The following is a 16,336-nucleotide window of genomic DNA, read 5'->3' as shown; positions in this document are numbered from 1 at the left end:
TCCACATCTCCATTTTGCAGTATGTCCTTTCTTCACTTACTTTTTATTGCTGGAGTACGTATAATTGGAGGTGGGCAGGAAGAAGAGAAGTTGTTTCTTCTACCCTGTCCTATATACTGACAGCTGGGAAGGACAAAGTGATTCCAATAATTCCTGTCCATTTGCTAAGCACTCCGAGCAGCTGCCTCAAGTCAGGTACTACAGGCACTGTTTTTCTCACAAATATCCAATTGGCCTAAATCAGATCCAAGCAATACACTGGTCACTTTCATCCTGGGCAGGTACACAGATTAAACGGCTATGAAACAGATTCACATTCAACTGACAACGCATTTTTACTTAGACCATCTAGAAACAGCTTATTTTTTTTATTACAATGACAGCACAATTAATCTTCACAGCCATGAAATTTTGACTGAAGCAATCTGACAGCAAGCAGTAACTAAAAGCCATAGTTTCCATGCAAATAGAATGTGAAAACTATGGCAACCGGCTACAGTACAGTTTCATTATCCCATTATAAAAAATGCACACATCAACTACAGCTTATACATTTTTCTTATTTATTCAAAACTAGGGGATAACAAAATGAGGGTTAAAATGTACGCCACCTTTTTTACATAAACAAATGCATAACAATCTATCAAAGAGATTCGTTTCACAAGCCTCTCTGTCCAAAAACACACACACAAATTAGTATTTTATACACAAATGTTTATTTCTCAAATAAACATCCCCTTTAAACACAAGGAATGAAATCTGAATCTTCATAAAGATGAATCCAAAATGAAATCCCTCCAGCACATTGTGTAATCACACTCTGTTCTTAGTCACTACTGGCTTTAACTGTTTAACATAAAAAAGGACAGATTATTTAAAAATCATGCTAATGGTTTTCTAGCTCCTCTGACCTGCAACATTTTAAAATTTTACATCACCAAATCTGAAGCAAGTTTAAGTGTGGAACAGCTGTGCATTAAACACAAACAACTGAACAATAAGATTATAAGATGTAGTCAAGTTCATAACGAATGTAGGTGTTCTTTTCATCATTGTAGATTCTTGGATAATGTGCTATCAGGGCATCCTGTGAGCCAATATAGATTGAATTATAAATCTTCCAATACACATCTCTGACTTTCCTGGCAGGGTGAAACAAACCCTAGGAAAATAAAACAAAATATAAAACTAACAAACAATGTACATTGCAGACTTGGTATGCGAGTTATGCATAATAGTAAAAATAAAACAAACTCCTTAAGCAATTAGTTTTAATTGAGTTTAGCTATTAAAATAAATGCCAACTAAAAGTCTGAGCTGAGAAAACACAGTCAATTCTCTCCTGTTACTGCTATTCTTGTTTAACTTTCTAATGAAGATAAAACAATGATTTGTCATTACTTCGTACAGAAAGGAAATATTCAAGTGTAGGCGTTCTGCACCCTTTAAGTCTCATCTGTTCTTCAGGATGAATTCCACTGTATGAGTTTCTGGTTGTTTTGCTCTCTTTAGAAAGGTCACGAGCCCAAACTCCAGTATATACAGCACTGAACTAGACGTCAGCAGAAGACCCAAGTTCTGTTCCTGGCTGTGCTCACTTGCTGTGTCCCAGAGAAAGTCACATCACCTCTCTGTGCCTCAGTTTCTTCAAGTTGTTAAGTGGGACTAATGCTACTCAGTTTCTCCTTTGTATAGCACAGAGATGAACACATGGAGGTGCTATACAAGAGTTAAGTTTTTATTATTACCCCCTTCCTTTCAGGACAGGTAGAATTTTAAGGCTCTAGGGAAATACTAATCTATTGCTTATAGTTTAACTGAGGAAAATACAAATTAAGAATAAGAAACAGAAAAGGCAGAGATGCCCCCCTTCCCTTTCTTTCCTTCTCCTACTTCCTAATTCCTACTAACTCCTCACCCTACCATCTTAAAGAGCAAAACAAAACACCAGACATGCAACTGAAGAAGCAGAGTCAGTTCCTCGCTGTATTCGGTTCCCTGTATGTTATATCCTCACCCCCTGCCTTTCGTCTGTTTTGTCTTTTAGACTGCAAATCTCATAGGGCAAGGAGCATCTATTGTCAATGACAGTATAGCAATGGGGCCTTTGGATGCTACAATATAAATGTTCACTAATAAACAATATTTAAACCCAGTGCTAACAGAACATTTCCTATCTCACAGTATAGTTTTCCAGTGCTTTGAGCTATCTAGTTTTAATTGTCTTGAGAGATGAACAGAGCACTCTGTGCACTAACACTAATCACTATCAGTTTACTTCTTGATATTTAACCTAAATTCAATTTAATTTCATCTACTCTTTTCTCTTACACCCCCACTGTTCCTCTCAGTCCTTCGCATTTACCTTCAAGCATCTGCAGGTAATTATACCCTTATAAGTTAGTCGAACTAAACTCATTTTTCCTATCAGCCTCATCTTTCATTCCCCACATGTTATCTGCAGCCCGATGATTACTTTCATTTCACTTGTCTAAACCCCCTAAATATTGTCACCCAGAAATAGGTAAACAAAGTGTGCAGAACTGAACACAGTATTTCAAATATAGTTTGAATTACAAAGTAATACTATCACTCTCCCACTTCTGTGGCATAAGGCAACATTACACTGCAAACACTGAAGGTGATGTCCATTATCATACTTAACACACATTTGGGATTTCTGCTTTCCAGGTGTTTCCTCCTTGTTGAGTATCAAGGTTTGACAAATTACTTTCCCTGCCACCCCAATGTAAGTAAGCATACCTGTAAACAATATTGCAGCATTCTACATGGTCCAATGGCAACTCTTAGGCCCTCCAGTGCACCCATAACTGCCTGAATGACGTGAGGAGATGTCTCAAACACATTGGGCCACACATAATTTAACAAGTGATTCAGAGAATCCTCGCAACCAAATCCATAGACTCCAAGAGACATATGCTGCACCACAGCACTGGCTGTTTGTCTGTGTACAAGGTCTCTGCAAAGAAAATATAACCTGTTTATTTAACAAGTTCACTTGCAAATAAAACTTTCTGATGGAAATCATAATAATTAGGGGCCTATCAAATTCATGGCCATGAAAAATATGTCCCGGACTATGAAATCTGTCCCCCCCTCCACGAAATTTGGCCTTTTGTGTGTTTTAACCCTGCACTACACAGATTTCATGGGAGAGACCAGCCAGTGTTTCTCAAATTGGGGGTCTTGACCCAAAAGGGAGTTCCAGGGAGGTCACAAGTTTATTTTAGGGGGGTAGTGGTACTGCCACCCTCACTTCTGTGCTGCCTTCACAGCTGGGCAGCTGGAGAGTGGCAGCTGCTGGCCGGGAGCCCAGCTCTGAAGACAGCACCGCCACCAGCAGCAGTGCAGAAGTAAGGGTAGCACTACCGCAAAACCCCTACAATAAACCTTGTGACCCCGCCCCACACAGCTCCTTTTTGCGTCAGGACCCCTACAATCACAACACTCTGAAATTTCAGCTATTTAAATCTGAAATAATGAAACTTATGATTTTTTAAATCCTATGGCCGTGAACTTGACCAAAATGGACCATGAATTTGGTAGGGCCCTAATAATAATGCTTCTCTGACACCAAGAATGCTAAAAAGTTCTGATGATACCCTTCTGTTCTTCCCTGCAAACAGCATGGGGCAGAGAAATTACACTTCAAATCAGCTAATAAAAAATTATTTAATAGTTTAATAGGAGAAATTACTATCATTTAATACTGCTCGATAGCCTAGAAAAATCACTAATTAAAAGTAGTCCTAATATGGTAAATCCTGGGTCAGTCATTCTGTAATTATCTCATTTTGCAAACTTCTAATCTTCAATGGTATTACTAAAAAAGGAATGTACAGTTGTTTGGAACACAGAGAAAGTTGGCCTGAATTACATCAAGCTAAAATATATGTTATTCTGTTAACGTTTTTAATGAAGCAATCATCTCCATGTACATTTTTCTGCTGTTGAGGAATCAGGCATGCAATGGAGGTGTGTTTAATGTAACAAGGAGAACCTGAATGTGACTATATGTATCCTAAGCAATAAATTACTTACCTGTCCATTAAAGCATCTTCAAGCAATGGCGTAACAGCATAAATGTAATCTTTTCCCATCTCTCCAATGTATTCAAACAGAAAAGAAAGAGATTTTAATACACCATTCTGGACATTCAGTTCTGGAACTCTGTATTCATTCATCAGAGCAGGCAGTACTGTGAAAGGTGAGCATGTTTCAGCTACAATAGCAATTGCTACTGTAGTACATACTCTATTCTGTCTTTCCTGTACTTTCAGGTTATTTAGCAGTGTAGCCAGCACATCATGGGGTCTGGAAGAGACAAAACGCAGAAGTTTTGTCAGTGAAAAAATGTAAATATGTATTAAGTTACTTTTAATGTCAGAAAACAGTCAGTCAATAATAGATTGTATCTCAGTGAGACAACTGATTTGGAACTAGCAGAAGGCAGTGAGTTTTGCAATAGCTAACCTAAGTACCTGTGTGATCTTTTCATGACCCTCATCCATCCTTCACCACTTGGAACTCAGTTGTTGCCTCAAATTAGCTACCTCCACTCTTTGGAGTAAGAATTTTCTGTTACTATAGCCCTGATCCTGCAAACATTTATGCTCTTGCATAAAATTACACACATGCTAAGTGTTAGCTGGATTAGGGTGTATATTTGTACAGTGCTTGTATGCTGTGGTCCCAATCTTAGGGCTTCTAGAGACAAAGTATCTGTTTTTAAATAGATTGCTTATTTGGACAGTTGACCGTTTGCTAAGAATATATAGACTATTTATACAGAATTAAGCTTCACTCTACAGTCTGTGCCAAGACTATAAATTGGGAATACAAATTAACAGCAAAAACTATTTCTTTGCTGAAGTTCTTTATTATAGAAAACACCAACGGAAGAGACTTGTGGAACTACAATCTCAAGAGCAAGATTGTATGAAAGGACCCAGAAAGCACTTGAATGTACCATTTCCTCCAATTTCTCAATCAGAAAAACAGATTAACTTATAAAATTAGAACCATTCTAGTACAAGCACTGGAAGAAGATGACTACAACTTAACTTTATCTTTCTACCAACATCAAAATGTACTTTAATAATGTCTGCCCTATGAAGCTAGGGTATATCTACACTAGAAACCCTACAGTGGCATAGCTGCAGTTCTGCTTTAACACTGTAGTGTAGACACTTAATACAGCGATGCAAGGGGGTAGAGAGGTGGTAGCTAGGTTAATGGAAAAATTATACCATCAACCTAGCAGTGTCTACATTGGGGCTTAAATCGGCTTAATCAATCACATAGGGCGTGAAATTTTACACAGCCCTGAGCAATTTACTTAATACTTTAATGTAGACCAGCCCCATGTCTATTAAAACAGCATATGTTACTGAAGCATAACTGACTGTAGTTTACCTCCTATAAAGTGAATAAAATGAAGTACAAAAAAAACTATTTTAAAACAACAATTTGGCTAAAATTTTAAGAACAACAGAAATTCAATGTTATTTTTTCAACAAATCCCACAATCACCACCATCTAAGAAAGGGCCTACACATGCTGTTCCGTATCAAGACAACATACTTACCCAATAGCTTTTGCAATATAACCAAAAGTGTTCACTGTGGCTCGTCGGATAGCTTTCTTGTGAGCTTTCAACAACTCTAGCAGTTCAAAGCAGATCCTCATCCATTCCCTTGCAGAAACATATTCCGCACCCCTGGATAAGAAAAGAAATGCAGGTATTTTAGTGAAGTCATACCTTTTTTAAGCAAAAAACAGATTACAAGATGTACACCTATGCTACTAACACAGGAACACAAGCTCACCTTCTCTCTTTTTAAACAGTTAATTGGATGGCTATGTGAATTTTTTTTTATATAAAAGTACCCAAACCACATTACAGAATTAAGCTTCATTCTACGATCTGCATCAAGCCTATGTAAACTGGCAAACCAATGAAAGACTAACGGTAGCAAATAATATTTAAATAGTACACGACACTGCAATGCACTTGAACGATCATACTTTGTATCTACATATTTTATTTTACTAATCATGAAGAAATGTTAATATGAACAATCTCTGTAAAAAAGCTTAAGAAACTCTAAAAGTCCCAAAGATTTATAAAATCCAGATCCCAAACCTGATACCCAATTTTAATGTTTCATAATTTAGTTAAATGTTGTGACCTGTTATGTAAGCAATTAAATGTCACGGCATTTCCGAAGTATACCACAACAACTCACCTGTCCGCAATACGCCCAACCAGGTCAATACAATTCTCCTGTACTTTCTCATGTCTGTTTTTCAAGATAGGTGTGAGTCTTGGCAGCAGGTCTTTGATTGGTGGCGTCATCTTGTGCATACCTGTTCAACAGAATGACACCTTATTAAGTCTCAGATTCTCTTAACCCCACCCATCCCTCCATTTCCTTACTTGCCTCGGCACAAAAAAACCCACATACCTATAACATTCACAATGGCTTTAAGTGCTCCAAGTATACTGCCTAATACTTCAGGGTATTCCTCACCCAGATACTCATACAGGACAACACCCAAGTGTCCCATCAGTTTTTCCTAGAACCAAGTAACAAGATGTAAAAGTTAGCAAAAATTCTGACTTTTCTATAATTTAAAAATGACTTCCTATGGAAAAGAGGAATTGGAGAAATAAATACCTCTTGACAAGTCTTCATGACAACTGCAGTACGTGATATCAGGTCAGCAGCCTGCTGCCTAACTTTGGCTGATTTGTTGTTCAAACGCCATAAAACTGTACCACAGATCTGAGGCAAGTATGGTTTAACTCGTTTGCCAAGAGCATTAACCACTGTGCCAAAGCCATTCAACATCACAGAGTCCTGAACAACAACAACAACAAAAACAAAGGGTTAGAAAAGTAAGATCAACTACATCACTAATTGCATGCAGTGTTGTTGGAGCTGCATTGGTCCAAGGATATTAGGTATTACATCTTGCCCAGTTTGTCTCTCTTATATCAACTGTCCATTTACTACTGAACTACTTTTGTACCTACAACCTTTATAATACATGCTACTTTAATATTCCAGAACTGCCTCACAAATTTCAGTGCTTTTTGTTCCAATTAAAACACCCACGTAATTCTTGTTTGGATTTCAAGTGTAAATACACTGGACTCTCACTAGAACACGGGCTATGAGTTAAAATGAATTGCAATTAAAATAATTAAATTTGGGATCCATGGCCGTGACCGCGTTGTATGCGAATTCATGCTATACAGACACGTGTTTTAGCGAGGGTCTGCTGTACTAATTTTTCCAGAACAGTGTAAACAGATTAAATAAGTTGACTGCTGAGAGCATCTTCTAACAATACCTCTGTGGTCTGTTCCTGGAAGGCATACAGGATACCGTCAATAAGTTGTTCTTCTAGTTTATGGTCAATGTCTGCTGCACCCAGGTTCCCCATTATTTTTTCAATTGTTTCCATAACCATTTTTCTGTACTGTTCAGCCTCATCTTTCAGATCATCCACAATCCTGGAAATAATTTCTGCTGCTCCGACTTTGTTTGCCAGCTCCACTGTGGTATCAACCAACTGAAACATAAAAATACAGCTTTGGGCAAAATAATCAGAGAGAGAGAGTTTACAAAGACTTCCTAAAACCTCTAAGATGACCTGAGAAATCCTTTGCTTACTACAAGAAAAGAAAGGGCATCATGCAGATATCATTTACTCTCAAGAACAGAATAACCCTGCTCAGGCAACAACCACGCTGCAGAAAGCCATTTTCAAGGTTGTGGGTAAGCAGAAAAATTTCCAGACTCTCACATTCTTGTCTATATCCTGAGAAAAATTATTGCAAATGAACTAATCCACTTAGCTGTTCTTTGCCTTCAAGTTAGGGAGTGGCAGAGTTTTCCCTGAATGGATAATTAAAAATTACAAAACATGCTGTTTTCTTAACTAATGTGAGAGGTGGATGTATTGCCCAAATAGTTGAACACCTTTTTTTTTTTTTTTTTAAATGGGAGTTTGGAAATTCACACTATCACTGCGAATGACACAGAGTTTGTTTCCTATTAGGATGGACTGAAAATGATTTAAAACATATTGCAATGTTCATCTCTCTCAACTGGAAGGACCAATACTAGAGTGGATGGAAAATGAAGCATTTAAGTCCTCTCTGAGACTGTCAACTTCGGTGTTTATTTGAGCTAATAGTGGTAACACTTTTGTGATGGGGACACCTATCGACTAGAAACCGAAGCCAACTAGTCATTTTACACAGCACAAATAAGCAATCAGATGGTAATTACTTTTGCACTACCAACTGACTGGTATTCAAACCAGTAAACTAGAAGCAAAATGTTTTGTATCCCATTTAAGAATGCTGAGCCTTTTAATCATCTATCCACATCTCTCTCTGCCCAAAGTGAACGCCATCTCAAGATACATTGAAAAAGTCAAAAATAAATTCACCATCACCAAACATCTCTTTATATATACCATTTTATAAATTTAATTCAAAGCAGTTTAAAATCTTTTCCAAACTAAACTATACCTGTCTGTAATTTCTTCTGTCCAGTGCCATTCTGTGCTGCCAAAAGTGTTTGAAAAATGGCGGCAGAATCTCTGTTTTAATGTAGTTTGCTTCAACGCCATCTGTACCACAACACTGTTTTACTACCTAGCAGGCAATAAAAATACAAGTTTTAATGCTGTAGACCAATTTTTTTTTTTTAAAGAAGAATGCTTATTATATAACAATTTTTTTTTATTGATCCAAATCACAAATAAAATCAAGTTTACTTTAAACATTACACTGACAATGTTTAAGTGATTTTGACATACCTTTAACACAATTTTTTTCATTTCTTCATCAGGAGACTGGAACTCTCGGATAAGGATTAGCATTACTTCTCTGGTATAGTAGTTGGCATACTCAGCATCCATAAGAGGGATAAGGTATCCAATAGCTTTCAAAAAGGCAGCCAGACCCTATATTTCAATACATAATATATTTGTCAAGGGTATTAAAATGTATACAGCAGTTTACATTCAAACTAGAGAGATGAAAAGAAACAGATTGTAGAGACATACCTTTCCTCTGTGCTGACGTATGCCCTTCCATAAGGGCTTTAGAACGGAGTCAAATGATTCAATACCATAAGGAGTAGCTGCCTCAGCCAAAGCAGCAATAGCCAAAGCACTGATAGTGCGCACTTTCTGCTGTTCATCCACCAGACCTGGAAAACAAGTTATATTCAGTAAGTGCTTCTTAGACCATTACACAGAGCTTGAATTACTGTGGAAAAATGGGGAAATGTGTGCAAGAGGACAGGGAAGAGGTTGAAAATCCTTCTTTTGTTAAAGGGTAAAAGCACACTCCCCACTTTTCCATCTTATGCTCAGCATTTCCTTGCACAAATCTTCAATATCTATTTTGGAATTAAAAAGTCTTGTTTACACAAAGAACTGTTTGCTCTAAACTTCTAAAAATGAAACACAATGAGGAATTTCAGCTTCAAATGTCCCTTAAGATTCAGGCCTCTTCAGGAAAGGTACTGAAGTGCTACTTCCACTTGGCAGCTATTTAATAAAAAGGAATCATTGTAGAGAAGTCATGGGCAGGGGAAATCCACATGAAAAACCTCATGCTATTTTGTAATACTTGGAGAAAACAGAATTGAAACAAAACACCCAACTACATCAGGCTGTGCTCTAACACCGCTGAAGTTGATTTTTTAAAACATTTCAGAAAAAGTACATGGATTGTTTACAATCTATGAAGTGCCTCTATAGTGGGTTTTAAAACATTTCACTCCCTAGAATTCCAGATCTTCTCAACAATGAAGTCCCAGGAGCTCCATAATACAAGCAGTTAGAACTGACCAGCAGATGTTTCACTAAAACAAGTAAGCAATTACAATACAAGTCATCTCAAGTGCTGTAGTGTGAACTTGATATATGTGGATGTTATTGTATCAGTAAACAAACTTCTTCAATTAGAATTGGCTCACACTGTGCTCACTGAAATCCAAGGGTTCTCTGTAATTTAACCATTGATACAGAGAATACTTTAAATTATACAAGACTTGTTGAGAGATGGAAAACGCAGGATAATATGCAGTTGTAAAAAAAAAAAAACCAAACAGTAATTGTTGTCATCTACTAGTCAAAACATGGCCCAAAGAACAAGAAATATACTACACAAGAACTAAAGGATTAATAGTCCAAAAGAAATTAGAAGTACTAATTATTTTAAAGTTATTGTCTTCTGGACTTTATAGCTATAACAACTCACATATAAAGGCTTATTACAGTTATTTAAACCAGGCTACAGACCAAAATCTTTGACAAAAGCTATAAAAAGGGAAGATGAATACTCTGATGTTGTCTCTTATTAGAATTACAAAGTCTAAGCCTGACATTCAAGAATTTGAGTCTTTAATTTCACCAACAGCCTTATGTACAAACTAGAGAAAACACTTAACAAAAACAGAACGTACCATGTTCAATGATTTCAACCAAACTTCTGAGATGAGGCAAGATAGCACAGCCCATAAGAATAGCAATTTGCTGTACAATCTTGATGCCAGTGTGCCTAGCTTGCCAGGATTTTTTGCTCTTACATACAGCTTTCAAGAAGGGCAACAGAGAAGGAATGCCTAAAGCAGAGGCAACAACAGCAAAGGCTCGAGCTGTTGTATTTCTGACATACTCATCCATGTTATCAATATCAGGTCGCATGGTGGAGATCATTGTAGCCAAACCAGCAGCCTGAAAGACAAAAAATAAAACATATAGACTTGTGTACAGGAATGATGAACTTTTAACTTTTTTGCTGGTTTTTTTTAATTTCTTATCACATATAACTGTTACTTTTTCAATACTAAAAAGCAGAATACTCTAAGTCAAATCGTTAGTTACATTTTAACTATCACACTATCACATTAAAAAAAAAAAAAAAAAAAAAGGAAGGATACTGCAGTGTTATTACCTTAGCCAAGTTTGATATAATTTCTCTGCCTTCCACTCTCGCATAGTAGTCTTCATCAATCAGCAGCGGTTCAATGACCACAAGAATCTGAAAAGGGCAATAAATGAACAAATTAACACTTCAAATTATATTAATGAATCTCTCAACTCAAGTATTATTGTCCACTTCAGTAGTTCTGGCCCTAAGAAAAGGCTGGTTAACATGGTGATTCCATGGCTCCCATGCTCATTAAATTCAAAAGATCACCATCTCCCTTAATAATCCTTTACCCCCCTCATTCAACATGAATTCACATACTGATTTTCTAGATCTTTCTCCTCTAAGACAAGATGCCACCACCAGTGATACCGCATGGATCAGCTACCATAATCTTTTACTTCCAGCGCACCCATATACAATTAACCCTTCCAGACCACCTTGCTTTTAAGTTTTATATTTTGATGTGTTATTCATACAACTTACAAAAGATATTATGCAAATGAAATCTGGTAAATGACTATAGAAAAAGCATTTTATTATTACATTCTGTACGTATAAAGAGGACAGTGTATCTCTAACTCCTACCAATAAGGTAAATTTTTTTTTTTTTTAAATGAAGATTCAAGCTCATGGATACCAAAACAACTGTAAATCTGAGCCACAGAAAAGTAACTATCATAGAACACTCAGTAAAGAGTACAGAATGCATTCATAAAACAAATATTAAATATTTAAGTAAATTTCACCGAAACAGACCTTGTGTACGTATGGTCGGACCAAATCATCAAGTTTGTACAAGATTCTATCAATAACTTTGACAAGCAAGTGACGTTCTTGATCTTCAAGTGTTGGTGACATCAGCAGAGGTAGAATCTGATTAAACAGAGGACCTGCTCCAAATTCACGAGCTTTATCAGTAATCTGACGCAGAGCAGCCTAAAAAAAGAAACCCCTCTGAATTAAACCACACAGAATGAAACCAAAATAATACAAGATTTCTACGTAATGAGCAAAATAAAGCCATAATCAAGTGCAATTCTACTAATTTCAAATGATTTATGCATGCTGTTGCCAGAAATGCATTTGGAACAATGATCTTAAGTAAGATACAATAATATATAACATCTTCAATATAAATGTGTCACAAAATGTTTTATAGATGTAATTATTATAAAACAGAAATACTTACTGAATTATTTAATACATAATTTAGAGAGGTGGGGAAATTAAGAGGCATAAATAAGGGGAAAACAATACACAGAGAAAGCAAGAGCTAGATGAGAAAAAGGAAAGAACAGACAGACAGAAATAAAAGTCCTTCAGAAGCAGCTTGGAGCAAGCCCATGGGCAGGTTTAGGGAAAAAAGAGGTGAAACTGGATCCAAAAATAAATGGGAAGGAAATTACGGTATTTGAAAATTAGAGTGGTATGTCCACATCAGAAGAATGTCTTACTTTTCTCATTGGAGGTGTACCATTCTTTATTTTCAAGAGCAATTTCATTATTTTTCTTTCCTTCTGTTCTTCTGGACTAAGTGTTGATTCATCAACATCAACCTATAAATAATTACAAATATATTAATTAATGCCCAGTTTTTCTACTATTTCCAACACCATATCAGGAGACATTAAATGAGTATCAATAAAATCTCATTTACCAATAGTTTATCAAAGTATTGAATATCATCTGGTTTTAGGAAAGGAAGATTTCCAGATGGTTGGTCATTAACGCTCTTCATGGTCCTATCTTCTGTTTGCATGTGGAATCCAGTCATACCACCCAATGGCGTGGGAGTTGCTGTAAGTTTACGAGCTGGAGTACGAATAGGCACATAACCAGCTGGAGGGGGAAGAACCTGAAGTGAAATGAAGATAAAAATAATGCACTGAAATAAAGAAGATACAAACATCTAAACACTTAAATCTAAAAAGTATTTTCAGACTGCAGAGCAGGATGTTAAAAATAATATTTCCTGACAGTCATCAACACCCTCAGAACAGGGAAGAAGTCAGAAAAATGCAGAAAATGACTGATACAAGTATCTGTCATGTTAACTGTTTATCCTATTGATTTTTGATAGTCTTCCAGCATATGTTTTAGAGTCTACTTTTGTATTGTTGTAAATTAAATAACTGATCTAATACATTATTTGGAACTGTGTACATGTTGTTGGACTTGAAAGTACAGGAATGTCGTCAAGAGCAGTCCTAACAAGCGTCAGTACTACTGTAAAGTTCTCATGAGCAGAGATGAAATATTAGCCTTTAAGTGTCTCTTTATGAAGTGTTTGATATGAATATTAAAGTAAGTGGGTGGTGTTTTTTAAATGTAGCATGTTAATACTGTCTTACTGATAGTTTTCAATCTCTGTCTGATCTGTTTTACCATGCCATGGGCTCCAGTTCTGCAGCCGTTCCACATAGGGAACTCCTTCTGAAATCAGCATGAGCTCCCTAAGGTGAAGCAGAAGAAAAACTGCCCTCCTTTTAAATTTACCTCTTAAATTTTTCCCTTCTATTGGATTATAAAATACCAGTAAGTAAACTAACAAATGTCAGAATGAATTCATCTGTATTTAGTTTGAGGCATTCAAATCAAAACATTTATTTTATTGTTAAAATCCACATTTTGAGATGAAAATGTATCACCAGTATGTAACAGCATTTATACTGACAGACTGCTTAGATTTATTCAGATCAACTACCTTATATCCCTCTGGGAACATGGCATCCAGTTCTTCATCAGACAGTGGCCGGTTTCTCTCATCTATTTCTCTTTCCCAGCGCCATGCCTGCAGCTGTTCAGGAGTCATGCTCATTATATGACCTACATTTATGTAAAAGAAAGGATTTTACTTTTTATCGTCTTTAACGTTTGTCTGGAATTAAGACATTCAGCACTTGAGTACAGAACTGGCCTCAGAATTCCAATTGCTTGAGTCAGAACTTCCAAGAAGCTCTTTAGCAATTCTTGCCTATCAATTCAACAAACATTCACAGCGGACTTTGAGGTAACATTGTTCTGTGTTCTCTGCCAGAATTAAATTGCTACAGACATGCAGAATACAAAGCTAGGCTTCCATAGTCAAAAAACAGAACAGGGATGCCTATATAAATCTACATTATTTTTACATTTTAATATGAAGTGATAGAAAACAGAAGCCTTAGTTAATGGATTAATCTTACCTGGTGTAGGGGTTGCCATGTTCATCGCTGGTGTACCAATTGGTGTTTTGCCAGGTGTCAAAACAGGAGTACTACCACCCATTTGGCTAGCAGGTGTTTCATCCCAACGTGACTTTCTTTTACTTGCTCCAGGGGTTGGGGTTTCACCAACTGAATCACCACCTCGATCTGTACGAGGAGTCTCAGCCCATCCACTGCCATGTCCGGGTGTATCTATAAAATTAAAAGCCCAATTTTTTCAGATTATGATGATTGCAAGTCAGATCTTACAAGCAACATTTCTGAAAGTGAAAACAAACAAACAAAACATTCTAAAAGGGAAGTATTACAACAATATCAAGATCTGATCTCCCTTACACTACTCCATTCCACTCTTTCACCTCCTTGCCCGTAACAACATACAACAGAAACATCAAACTCCATCATCACTGGTAGATCAGATAAGCAAAGATAGCAAACAGGTAAGCAAAAACTTCTCTCATCCTTAATATTAAAGTCTACTACCAGTATAATGAATATATGCAAGAATTTAATCTTAGGGATGAAAAGAGTCTTTTTTATATTCTTTGGTTTCATCTGAGCAATCAGTACTAGATATCATCACAACATATTTGAAAGAACTTGATTATTTTATATATTAGATTAAACACTCCACTACTTGCTTTGTTAAAATATTTTAACAATTTAATATATGACAAAGATTTCTTCTATAGTCTAACAGGCGAATAAAGTTTTTCAAATCAAACAGGGGTATAAATGCATGAATCTTATGGAACATGCCTAACTGACAGTATAAGCAACATTTTCTATATATCCATAAAAGACAACGCAATGTGAACTTCTCTGTCCTGTCTGCATACTTCAAAACCCTGATCTTCAAGGGCCACTGCAACGGATAGTGCAACGTCACTACTAAAACAGACACTTAAGCCTAGTGTACACTTAAAACATAGGTCAACACAGTGGTGGCACTCAGTGATATGAAAAAATCCATACCACTGTAGCTATGCTGACCTGCTTCCCCCATGTAAATGCAGCTAGATTGACAGAAAAATCCTTCTGTCAACCTAGCTGCTGTCACTCCATATGAGGGAGTTCCTACAGTAACACCAAAACCCCTTCTGTGTTCAAGTTACAAGGTTACAGTGGTGAAGCTATGGCACCATAGTCACGCTCATGTAGTGCGCATACTGCATAGCCTTAGCTTCCTTTACTAAAACCATGAGGGGTGACATTTTTGTGATAGAACTCTGCCTACTAGCATCCCAGCTGAAAAACACATCAGCCACTGGATGTCTGAGAGCAATATTTTTTTCCCCCTATTTCTGGCCTAACTTGCTTTCATACTGACAGCCTGAAGTGAAAAGTTCTTATCCCATTATCCATCCAGACCTTTCTATCAATTCTAGTAATTTCAGAAATACCTCTTTCTGTTTTGGGGGTCTCATCCCATCGATTTTTACGTGCACTGGAAGTTGCGCCTCCGTGACCTGGAGTTGCATGACCAGGTGTATCCCGTCCAGGGGTTGCAGCTCCTGCTGGTGTATGACTGGGAGTGGGATCCCATATTTTTGAGCCTGGGGTTGCTCCAGGAGTCTCACTACCCTTTGCACGGCCAGGAGTTTCATCCCACCTCAAAGAAGGAGTATGTCCAGGAGTCTAACCAAGACAAAAGCGGAAGCTGTTAAAACTCCTCAGCTACCTTTGATTTTATTTACTACAATAAAAGGTAGGTGCTTAATTTCTACTTAGTATAATAGAAGTGCAGTCTGTGAGATATCTACAGAAGTCAAGAGATTCTGTAGAACTCTTAAGACTTGCTGGAAACATTAACAGCTTATACAATGCAGAGGTTAACCAATAAAGGGATAATTACCTCTGCTTGATCCCAACTGGATAGTTTTTTAGGAGTAGTACCAGGAGTCTGGTCAGCTGTTTGATCCCAACGCCGTTTGCGTTTTGAAGGTGGCTGGGAGGAGGTGCCATTGACGACTTTAAGTTCCCCAGCTTTAGCTTTTTCTGCTAGTTGTTGCCTAATTTCCCTCTGTTAAAAAAAAATAGAGCATTTATTCCTTAGAAGGGCATTTGTGCATTAAAAAAATTCTCAAAACGAGTTTCTTTAGGGTAATATTGTAGGGTAATACTAAAACAGAGACAGCAAACT

General features: G+C 36.9%; 1 protein-coding gene across 4 annotated transcripts in view; it reads right to left on the bottom strand.

The window, feature by feature from the left end:
* Window positions 1–546: 546 nt before the first annotated feature.
* The window catches only part of SF3B1 (splicing factor 3b subunit 1), a 44,629-nt gene continuing 28,839 nt past the window's right edge, over window positions 547–16,336 (bottom strand). For 2 of the 4 annotated variants that reach the window (XM_032803625.2, XM_032803626.2), the window contains 20 exons: window positions 16,049–16,216; window positions 15,597–15,831; window positions 14,173–14,385; window positions 13,692–13,813; window positions 12,645–12,842; window positions 12,442–12,543; window positions 11,744–11,923; window positions 11,009–11,095; window positions 10,518–10,788; window positions 9,109–9,254; window positions 8,860–9,006; window positions 8,570–8,695; window positions 7,381–7,602; window positions 6,702–6,884; window positions 6,489–6,600; window positions 6,270–6,390; window positions 5,609–5,740; window positions 4,063–4,335; window positions 2,764–2,980; window positions 547–1,162 (listed from right to left, as the gene is read on the bottom strand). In XM_032803625.2, the coding sequence (XP_032659516.1) occupies window positions 1,004–1,162; window positions 2,764–2,980; window positions 4,063–4,335; window positions 5,609–5,740; window positions 6,270–6,390; window positions 6,489–6,600; window positions 6,702–6,884; window positions 7,381–7,602; window positions 8,570–8,695; window positions 8,860–9,006; window positions 9,109–9,254; window positions 10,518–10,788; window positions 11,009–11,095; window positions 11,744–11,923; window positions 12,442–12,543; window positions 12,645–12,842; window positions 13,692–13,813; window positions 14,173–14,385; window positions 15,597–15,831; window positions 16,049–16,216 (3,414 nt within the window). In that variant the 3' untranslated portion in view covers window positions 547–1,003. Of the gene's footprint in view, window positions 1,163–2,763; window positions 2,981–4,062; window positions 4,336–5,608; window positions 5,741–6,269; window positions 6,391–6,488; window positions 6,601–6,701; window positions 6,885–7,380; window positions 7,603–8,569; window positions 8,696–8,859; window positions 9,007–9,108; window positions 9,255–10,517; window positions 10,789–11,008; window positions 11,096–11,743; window positions 11,924–12,441; window positions 12,544–12,644; window positions 12,843–13,691; window positions 13,814–14,172; window positions 14,386–15,596; window positions 15,832–16,048; window positions 16,217–16,336 lie in introns of those variants that run through there. The other 2 variants (XR_012656627.1, XR_012656628.1) reach the window with 1 other exon arrangement.

The sequence above is a fragment of the Chelonoidis abingdonii genome, chromosome 10 (genome assembly GCF_003597395.2).
Source record: "Chelonoidis abingdonii isolate Lonesome George chromosome 10, CheloAbing_2.0, whole genome shotgun sequence".
NCBI lineage: Eukaryota > Metazoa > Chordata > Testudines > Testudinidae > Chelonoidis > Chelonoidis abingdonii.
Note: the sequence above shows the minus strand (reverse complement) of the source record. Positions and strands in the feature narration are given on the sequence as shown.